At 47.2% G+C, this 10,970-nt stretch overlaps 1 protein-coding gene across 4 annotated transcripts in view; it reads left to right on the top strand.

Annotated features, from left to right (window-relative positions):
• The first annotated feature begins 837 nt into the window (after positions 1-837).
• Positions 838-10,970, top strand: part of LOC148451019 (regulator of microtubule dynamics protein 3-like) — a 161,804-nt gene continuing 151,671 nt past the window's right edge. For 2 of the 4 annotated variants that reach the window (XM_088462367.1, XM_088462369.1), the window contains exons 1-4: positions 838-1,022; positions 3,421-3,622; positions 3,765-3,930; positions 8,489-8,632. In XM_088462367.1, coding sequence (XP_088318493.1) covers positions 3,430-3,622; positions 3,765-3,930; positions 8,489-8,632 — 503 coding nt within the window. In that variant the 5' untranslated portion in view covers positions 838-1,022; positions 3,421-3,429. The other 2 variants (XM_088462368.1, XM_088462370.1) reach the window with 2 other exon arrangements.

Here is a 10,970-nt window from a genome sequence, read left to right as displayed (position 1 = left end):
GACCCCTCGTGCTGCTGTCTCAACAGCCGCTCTTCAAGGTAATGCAGACTGCAAAGCCGCGGCAGCAGCATCATGTCATCATGTGACTAAGCGCTGCACCCTGGGTAGTGTAAGCAGAGGCCTATCTGCGCACTGTGGGAGGATCTAGAGAAGGAGGGGATCAGTCCCAGGCACGGCCCGCCGCCAAGCGCTCACTCACTAGACAGCGCAGCTCGATGCAGCGCATGCTTGCCCTCAGGGCGGCACCCATGGGGATTAGTGAATAACTCACTGTCCCTGACTGCTGCAGCGCCCTCCTCAGTCTGGCGCTCTACGCGGCCACGTACCCAGCATATGTCGGGCCAGCCCTGCCCCCATAGAAACCTAAGGGGCATGCGGCTGCCAGCGGGAATGGAGAGAACGCAGAGGCAGGGGCGTATCTATAATGGGTGCAAGGTGTGCGGGGAACACCCTGCACCCATAATATTCTTTACCTCTCCGAAGTCCCACGTCGGCAGGGGACCGGCGCTGTAAAATGGCTGCAGCGGCCATTTTCCCGTCGTTTGTGCATGCACAGTACAGGGAAAATGGCCACCATTTAATGGCTTACTTTGATCGCTGGTCTTGTTTATGCTGGAATTATGACACACAATACACTTTGTATGACGCTTATTAAAGCTGATTAAGTGCTAATTTTACCCTCTTCATGGACAGGCCACACTCATCTAAAATCAAACATTTGGAAACCCCCCTCTAGAAATCCTGCTTTTGCCACTGCTCTTTAGATGATTTGATAAATCTCCCCTTATCTTCTAATACTGACAGCATACGGCTCCGGAAGAGGGAGACAGCGCGCCTGCGCAGTAGCTGCAGAGGAGGAGGAGGAGGAGGCGGCGGCTAGCAATGATGGGATGGAGATGCGCCGCAGGGTAGCCTAATGCATCCAGGCGGAGGCGGGCACTTATTCTGTTGAGAGGAGACTGCCCGGGTCAGAGTCCCCATCACACCCGGCCGATTCCTCCCTCAGCTGAAGAGGCAACCGGGTAATAAAGAGGCTGCTGCATAGAGCGTAATTTGCGCTTACGTGTTACTGTATATCGCGGGGCGCTGTGCTGGTGAGTTAGGCACTACTATGGCTGCCGGTACAGTGCTGCTGCACATTGCTTGTCTGCACATCTACACGCTCCACTGGCCGCAATACATGTGGCCACAGCATGGGATGTATGCAGGTTACTCACATGCTGTCATGTGCTGTGTAATGTCACATGTCTGTATATGTTAATACACAGATCTGTGTATGTTCTATCCAGATCCTGTAACATGTCATTACAATGATTGTGCAGGCTCTGTGTGCGGGGGCTTATTCCTGACACCACTAGTCAGTCAGTGATGTTACTTGCTGCCTGCTGCAGTACAATAAGCGACATTATAACAGTCCCTTGACCTTCACGTGTCCACCCTCTCTGGAACTATGCAATAGTGAAACAAAATAAGTATGATCTGGAAACAAATGAATGGGGACTCAAACTGAAAGTGAAACAATATAAAATGAAAGGGTTGCTGCTATTTCCAAGTTGGAGAAAGGACCTCTTTGACGTAGACACCACGTGACCGCTGCAGGAGCCTGGACCGCTCCTGCGTTACCATCCACTAGGGCATAGAGGGGGAATAAATATCTGTGGCGAGCCACCGTGCCCGAAGCGTGGCGAGCTTAGCGAGCCCGCGAGGGGACAGTTTTGGTCCCCCGTTAGCATCCCCGCCCCTCCCCCTTTCAGGCCGAGTCACGTGGGTGTGACGTCACAGGGCCATCAGCCCTGTACAGTCTAGACATAACCAAAATGAAAGCAAATGAAAACCTGATTATTTATTTTTTTGGGGCCCGTGTGATGCAATGCTAGCAATAATGAATTCATTAATTTATAGACGGTAAATACATTTTATTTTTAGTTACTATACAGAGCTTCTGTGTAATTATGTAAAACATAGGCATTCCCTATTTACCAAGACCATTTTTTTGCCATAAATGCAGTGTCACTGCACTTACTCTGGGTGAGGGCTTCATGCAGTTATAGGGGCTCATTTATTAAGGATCGCATTTTGCAATGCGATCAGGGCATGCAGTACCGCCCATGATCGCATTGCAAAATGCGATCATACCGGCCGAATGTATCACCAGGCACATGCACGGAGACGGGCTCCGAAAAAGAGCCCGTCCCTGCGATGTGGCCGGAGCGCACTCCGGGCTGCTGCGCATGCGCAGTCCCGCGGACTGCACATGAGCGGCGCCCATTGCCGGCGGAGGGATCTGGGAGATCCGCCGGCTGAAAATGCGGTAAGTGCCCATAGGACACAGCGGGTAACGCAGATGGCGTTAGCTACTGGGGTCAATCGCATTCCCGATATTGATACATTTGGCAGCATCGCATCCCCCATAGAAACCTATGGTGGAGGCGGCTGCCGGCGGCAATGGAGGGATCGCAGCAGGTATCAGAGATACATGCTGCGGTCCCTCCTTCATACATTCGGGGGATACTAAGTATTTGAGGTAAACCCCTGAAAACAGGTGTTTTCGGGGAATTTACCTCAAATGATCTTTGATAAATGGGCCCCTTAGTGAGGGGAGGATCTGCCCCAGGCTTGGAGAGGACAGCCAGTGATGTGGCCATCCAGGTGCCAATCTCTTATCTCCTTCAGAGATTCCAGATGGTGATGGTCTTAAGCTGCATACACACGTAAAGATTTTCTGTCCAACCATCCAACTAGTTGATTGGTTGGAATGAATATCTGGTACGGTATGAAAGCAAATGACAATCAGCAATTTGCTCCTAAACGCCAGAAAATGGACAAAAATGGTTGTTTGAAAAAATTATTTAGATCAAACGTTTAACAAACTTGTCTGAATTGCTGATTGTCATTTGCTTTCATACCTTACCAGATTTTCATTCCAACCAATCAACAAGTTGGATGGTTGGACAGAAAATCTTTACGTGTGTGTGTGCAGCTTAGGTCCAGTGGTTGCCAAACCTCCACCCCACCAACAAAAAAAAAAGTGAAAACTTCTTTAATGATTTTGGATTATTCATATTCCAGTGGTCTAACTATTAAAAAAATACTATATTTGTGGGGGGCTTAAAGGTGGGGGTGGGTTTTGTCTAACAATAGATCGTTGCAGACATGAGGGCAAATGGCGGTGGTCTTAGGAGACTTGTGTAGTGTAAGCAGTACAGGGGTGTCTAAAGCCTCCCCGTATGGGAAAAACTTCTTTAGTGAGTTGAGGTTATTTATAGGAATGTAGTTTCAATATAAAATATAAATGTAATGTTGGGGGTTTGTTTTACAGTAACTTGAAGGAAGTATCTTGCAGACATGAGAGTATGCTTGTCTGCAATAAAAGTATATGTATTTAATGAGCATAACATGATATTTGTGTTTGCTTTCCAGGACCACAACATGTCTAAGCCTATCCTTTCCTATCAGATTGGATTGAGTTTGGCAGCTGGAGCAGCTGCAGCGATTGTAGTTTATGTGTTGCATCAACGTCGACAAAAGAGGTTTAATAGCAAAACATTTAAACAAAATGGGTATCGGACGCACTCGTTTGCAGATCATGATAATATTCCTTTGACTTCAAGATACCCACAAGGTAATTCTTGATACTTTCCTCCATCACTTAACATTTGTCATGTTTACAGGTATAAAATAAAATACATATTGAATGTCAGCATGTACTGTAGAATATCAAAATCTATTTATCTTATAGACATTTTTGCTGTGCTTCATGTCAGTGTTTCCAGGAAGGGGAGATATTGTGGATGTGTCACGTGGTGAGCAGTTGGAGTTGTTGAACCGCTTGGATCATGTTCTTGGCAGCATTAGTGATTTGCGGCAGGAGGTTGAATCTCTGCGGAACATCCTACATGGGCTAGCTGAGGACATTGTTGGAGAAGTGCGGTGGGTAATTGTTAGCAAGCTGATTTTGGACAGGCACTTTGAATTTTTTTAGAAATGATGCAATACCCAATTTCCTACTTTGGAAGCAGAGTTTAATAAGAGAACAAAATGAAAATGCTTATTGTAATAACCTTGTGGCTATTCCTCATTATCTGGGGTCACAGCTCTCCTTCTTGTCACTATAGGGCTCTCTGCTGGGTAGGGGCTTCTTCCCCTCTTGCTATTGCATGGGGCTTTATTTTAGCCATACTGTCTTCTTTCAGCACTTCCCCCTTGCTAGATGCTGTGGGCTTTTATGTAGGGACTCTCCACACCTTGTGCTCACAATTGAGGAAGGCCATGCTGTTGGTGCAGCACCCTACCTTTATCACTCAGGCTTTTTTCCTTTTTATGGGGGCATCTCCACCATTCTCTTGTGCTCTCCTTGCTTCCGGCCCACGCACCAGCTCTCCTGGTCACTGGGGAACCTCCTCCCTATGCATGGCAAATCCAAGTCTTTATAGATTCGGGGTTCCCTTGTGATCCTGCCATGCCTCATCAAGTAATCTGGCTAGCCCGTGTTACTGCATCTCAACACTCATGAGACCTGTGCCTCAGCTCCTAGAGCCCTCCTGGTGCCCCCACCCCCCTGCCCGCTGCCACCAGTTCAGGCCTGAATAACAAGAAACATACATTTTATTCTATCTAACACCAAATAGACACAAGGGGGAGAACTTACGAAGCAGCGGCTTCTGTAAGCCACTGCCTCCTGGTGTGTTGCACGAGCATATTTAAAACGGCACCCGCAGTTCTTTTAATTATACAAATTAATTATTGTCCAACATTTCTACATGGGAACATCTCATAGATAGAAAAGCTAGTGTGTCTCAGGGGCTCAGTAACATCTGCCTTGATAAAAGTTTCTGCAATATTAGAACCTTATTTCTAATAAAAATGAAGGTGTCTCGGAAAATAGTTTACCATGTACTGTGGGCCTGATTCAGATGTGGACGCTAATGCTGTAGTCACAGCCGCTGCTGCAAATTTATGTTCATGCCACAGCCAATGGGCTGTCTACTGAGATGCCCACCAGCTGCAGCTCTAATTGATGTGGTGCGCAAATAGATGTGCTGCAACGCCGTTGGACATTATAGCAACCCTATGGCTGCTCAGAATGTCCGACGGTACTTTGACGCCGGTGCCATCCCCCAGTCACCGCCCAGGAACACCTATCGGAATTGCACGGGTCTCCATGCAATTCAGTCTGCGTTCCCCGGCGATAACCATCAGGGTGCATTCGCAGATATCTAAAACAAATGTTTTAATTTTGTCCACCTCTAAATTGGACCCTATGTCCTTTCACAGCTACCCAGCATTTATGTATCTAGTGCAGGATAAGACCTACGTCAGTTTGCGTAGTGTAATGTAGCAAAATTGCTCTGCATGTGCCCAGAAAATAACAGCTGTCAGCGCAGGAGATCTACCAATCCCCAAAATGCTCCTAAATGGAGAGAGAGTACAAAATCAGACAGTGTTGTATTTACAGGACACTGCAATAATCATAATAATCATCCTGCACATGAGATTTGGATAGTATATATTATTCAGTAGTTACTTGTGCCATATAAAAGTCACACAATATCAATAAAATCTAAGCACAATCCTAATGGGTCGACCAACAGTGTTTAATAGAGATCAAATAAAACATACATGTTATGTTCTGTCCTTTGTTTGCATCATGGTACCCGCAATCTACAGCCCTCCTTTTATAGGTTTAAACTTTAAAAATAAACTATAGTAATAACCAAGTACAAGTCATCTTATTATAGAATTGAGTACAGCCGTGGCCAAAAGTTTTGAGAATGACACAAGTATTGATTTTCACAAAGTTTCCTGCATCAAAAACCCACAAGTTCTGACAAACTCCAAGCATTGATTAGGCTAGAATGGGCAGCCATCAGTCAGTATGTGGCCCAGAAGGTGAGTGATAGTATGCCAGGGCGAATTGCAGAGATCTTGAAAAAGAAGGGTCAACACTGCAAATATTGACTCTTTGCAAAAACTTAATGTAATTGTCAATAAAACCCAATGACACTTATAAAATGCTTGTAATTTTACTTCACTATACCATAGTAACATCTGACAAAAAGGTCTAAAAACATTGAAGCAACAAAGTTTGTGAAAACCAATACTTGTGTCATTCTCTGAACTTTTGGCCACGGCTGTAGATTGAATGTCAGGGTTTCCCAACCACGGTCCTCAAGGCACTCTAACAGTCCAGGTTTTAAGGATAGCCATCGTTGAGCACAGGTGTCTTAATTAGTACCTTAGTTATTTTGATTTGACCATCTGTTTTTAAGCATGAATATCACTAAAACCAGGACTGTTAGTGTGCCTTGAGGACCGGGGTTGGGAATCACTGGTTTAGAAGTTGCTTTGATAAGATGTGTGGAGGGAAAAATTGGCTACCTTCAGTATTGAAAACAAAGTAATGCAAATTCTGACAAGTGTAGTGATGTGTTATTCTTAATCATAGCCAAATCTAGGGGTTGTCTGTGTGAGGCTACATACCTTTAGCAGAGTGGTACCTAAAAAGTAATAAACCGCTCCACTATCACCACCTTTAAAAGCTTCAGGCTCCACAAAAAAATAATAGTATTTTTTTTGGCAATATTTGCCATTTTACAATTCATTTGGCTGGCATAGTGATTTTAAAGCTATAAAGGTAACTGTATCACTGCTCTAGGGTCCCTGTTTACTGGCCAATGAGACCATCTACTCCATTATACTCCTTTCTGATGAGATTCCATAAGCCTCTGTCCTCATGTTTGAAAGCCTTTTACTCTTCTGTTACCCAAGCTTGCTGCCTTACTGTCGCCCTCTACTCCTCTCCCTTCTTTACCTCCCAATATAATATCTCGCCCCATCATGCCACTTTTTCCTTTGCAAACTTGGCAAAAATGTATCCCTTACTGTCCCATGGTATTGCCAAGTTCCTGATACACTCCACCCTCCTGGTAGCTGGCCTTTCCACTTAGTGGCTACCACCTCCCCCTCAACCAGAATCCATCTTAAACATTGTAGCAAGGTTGATCTATCTATCATCACGTTCTACCTCTACTACATCACTCTATAAATCTTCCCCTGGCTCCCCAGCTACACCAGGATTCAATTCAAGCTCCTAGCCTTCAAAGCCCTCCACCACTCCTCTCCCCCATAAATATCTTTACCTTGTCTCAATATACATCCTCTTTTGCCCACTCCTATTCTCCTTGGATCTATGCCTCTCCTCCCCCCTGTTAACCTCCTCACACTCACGCCTTCAAGAATATTCCCATGCTGCTCCCCATCTGTGGAACTCCCTACCTTGTACTGAAGGACTCACCATCACCCTTCAAGTCTTCAAAGTCCCTCAAAACCCACCTCTTCAACAGTGCCTTTCTCCCCTCCATGTGTTGCAACTCCTACTGCCTCTCCCTCTAAACTGTAAGCTCTCACAAGCAAGGCACTCTAAACCCCATGTGTCTCTCCATTGTTCTATCCCTAAAGAGCCTCATACATCAGGCGGCCATTTCCCCAATCTGACCAGAACCGTTGGTCGGAAATGTTGATCGACTGGCATCGATGATCACCGATCCATCGGGGAATTGGGAAAATTCCTCATGTTTAAAAAATCCCAGATTTGCAGATCCCGATCATGTTTTGATCGGGAAAACCATCCCTGTTGCTGAAGTTTCGGAGCCATTACTTTCTGATTGTTAAATGATTTGTATGATTTACGCATACTCTGAATTGTGGGATCATACTGAAAATGTATACTTCCTGTCCTGATGCGCAGATGTCTTCACACGACCTTTGCATACATGTCTCTCATTTTATTCGCTTAACTGTTTGCTTGCCCCTCTGTCACTGCAGAACTTGTTGCGCCCTATAAATAACTATGATGGTGATTTATATAGGTAGCAACAAGGTAGGTTGTAATAAATAAGTGGGTTTTCAGAGCCTATTTAAAAATTTGAAGACTGGGACAGTGTGATTGCATGTGGTTGGGAAATTCGTAAGTGGGTAGTGCCATGGGAGGGGGCTAGGAGCAGATCAGAGATACATCTATAGCTGGGTACACATTAGATGATCTGTGTACCCAGCCGACCCACGATACGATGGGCGACATAGCGTGCGGTCCATATACACCACACGATCTGGTGAACGACCTCACAATATCCAAATGCAAAGGGTCGTTCATCAAATTGACAGATTGAGAAGCATGTACACTCAATCTGTTGATGCAATGAACACCCCAGTGAGAGCGAGCATGGTCTAACATAGTGTGTACACGCTTGCCGATGTAGATAAGTCGTCCCGATCTGCCAGATCGGGCGACATAACGTCTGTGTACCCCACTTAAGAAGCATATTTTGAGATGAGACTGTATGCAGAGGTGGCGGCGTTGCGGGCTTTGTAGGTAAGGTGGAGTAATTCAAATTGGATTCTGGAAGACACGGAGAGCTAGTGTAAGCAGAGGTTCTTCTGGGGACTGAGGAGTTTTGGTATTAAAACAAACTTTTCATTCTATTCCAAGGTCACATCTGGAGGAGAGCCACAAGGCCAATCGACGTAGAAGGTTCCTGATCCACAGGGAGAGGACAGATTCCACAGGCTCCAGCTCTATCTATTTCACAGCTAGTTCTGGAGCACAACTTACAGATGCAGAAAGTGAAGGAGGGTAAGTACAGTGAAAGTCAGCAGCTAAATCAGTAGTGCGGAGCAGCCCTCCTAAAGAGTTCTGTGTTTTTTCTTCTTTTAATGAAATGTTGATGAATGCAGTATCCAAGATGACTTATTTCAGGGCTGCTTAACTTGTGAATATGTCATGGTGGCAGAACCAGATGAATACATCATGGAGCTCTAGGCAAAATACTGGTTTGCCTAGTCCAGGGGTAGACAACATCAGGCACTACAGCTGTTTTCTACTTCAGGGTCCATAGGGGGGTCCACAGGGTTGACCTTGGGGTATAGCTGAATCTGGATCCACGGGCACCACGCAGTCAAAGCTTTCACTGCTCCCAGGATGCACTTGGGTCCGTCCTCCTCTATACCCCGCCCCCGAGCCACAGGCACCTCAGTTTTAGTTGGTGCCCGGCCAGAGTCGGGTCACCCTGTCGCAGTGGGGCTGCAGGAGCAGCCCCTAAGCTTTATTTTAAAGAGATATTTTTTATTTTTTTCTTCTTTTTTTTACAATATCAGAGTGGCAGCATCAGACTGTCCTTTAGGACGTCCACGCTGCCGCTCCTTCTCCCTGAGCCGGGCTCTGGGGACTCCCTGTGACTGCTGCCGGATCGCCGGGTATCAGGTAAGCTGCGGGTCGCTGCGTGCGGCGGGCCGCGGATACTTTCTATGCAGTCAGAAGCCTCCGGTCTCTGGGGACAGACCGGAGGCGCTAGCAGCGGCGGCGGGCTCCCCCTCTATAGAGGAAATACCCCGCGTGTCCGCTAGACCACCAGGGTGATAGGCTGGAAGCGGGACCGGCAACCAAGGGGTTAAATGCTAGCCAGGGGAGGCAGCCTTCCCTGACTAGCGGCTCCTCCCCTCAGCTCAGCGCGCCTTTCAACACGCAGTCAGGCGTCGCTGAGCTGCTCTTATCTCTCGGCCACTCCTCCTCTGAGGTCTCCGGCGGCCATCTTTACTGGCAGGCATCGCAGACTCCCAGGCGGTATCAAGTGGACCGGTCCCCCTGTGTACCTCTCCCCTGCTAAAGGACAGTGTACACAGCGCTATAGCCCTCCCAGACACTGAATCTGGGCGGTTGATTGTAGCGGAAGGTGCAGTGAGTATAACTTTTCTGCATTGTATGTGACTATTGCTAGTGCTGCCTGTCTGTGACTTATTTCTACTTACTGTCAGCTTATACCTATCCCTTTCCTTCTCCTACGGCCCGGCAGGTGTGTGGGGGAAGGGCGTTTTTTCTGATACCCTCACTTATATAAATCACGTATTTGTGTGGTCAGTCACATACTGTTGTGTGCTACACAGTACCGTATCTGGGCTGTTTGTGTTGCATACTGGTGAGTGCGCGGGTGTTCACACCGTAATTCCTCTGGTGATACGTATTTTTTGTGTAATTACAGTATCATGTCTGATGAGGAGACTGAGCACTCCGTGGCTCCTGTGTTGTTTTCCTGCAGATGCTGTGCTGCTGGAATTGATGGGGAGGATTTATCTCAGAATGGTCTGTGCGGGCGGTGCCAGCTGGTACCGGGCCCCTCTAAACCCCCTGTATCACAGGACCCTCCTTGGGTGATGTTTTCACAGGTGCTGGCGTCCATTGCGGACCGGTTATCGGTCCCATCAACGGTCCCTTCTAGGGCATTGCCCCAGCCCACCATCCCCCGTTCTCCGGGTATTCCGCAAATATTGCAGTCTCCCCCCGAGGCCCAGACTGTGGGTCCATATTCGGGACTGCCTGTGTATGTCCAGTCTCCTCCTGTGACGCAGAAGTCTGTGGTGACTTTTCAGAGTTTTTCTCAGATGGCTCCTGCACCTTGGGTGGATGTTCTCTCCAGCTCTGTACAGAGTCTGGCGGCCTCATCCTCGGCGTTTCAGTCGATGTTGCAAAGTGATTTGCCACCAAGGGCGTCCCAAGAGTCCTGTCGTGAGTTCACTGGCTGCACAGTTGTCGGACTCGGAAGTGTCCTCAGATGACTGAGAGATCCATGAGGACTCTGACTCTGATGCCATGGGGCAGGAGGTGGAGGCTAAGTCCTCCATTAATGTTCCAGTATTAGTTAGGGCGGTGCAGGCTATCCTACATATAGAGGATGATGCGCCGGCTCCTAGGTCGAAGTTCCCTAATTTTAAAAAAGCCAAGGTAACTTCAAATGTGTTTCCCCTGTCTGATCAATTAACGGATCATATGGCAGCGGCCTGGCAATTCCCCAGTAAGAGGTTCCTGCCTCAGAAGAGTTTGGTGTCAAATTATCCTTTTCCTGAAGCTCATTGCAGGAAATGGGAGACTCCGCCGGCGGTGGATTCCCACATTACCCGCTTGATCAAAAGCGCAACGC

Source organism: Taudactylus pleione, unplaced genomic scaffold (assembly GCF_031769625.1).
Source record: "Taudactylus pleione unplaced genomic scaffold, aTauple2 ptg001208l, whole genome shotgun sequence".
In the NCBI taxonomy this organism is placed as follows: Eukaryota; Metazoa; Chordata; class Amphibia; order Anura; family Myobatrachidae; genus Taudactylus; species Taudactylus pleione.
Note: the sequence above shows the minus strand (reverse complement) of the source record. Positions and strands in the feature narration are given on the sequence as shown.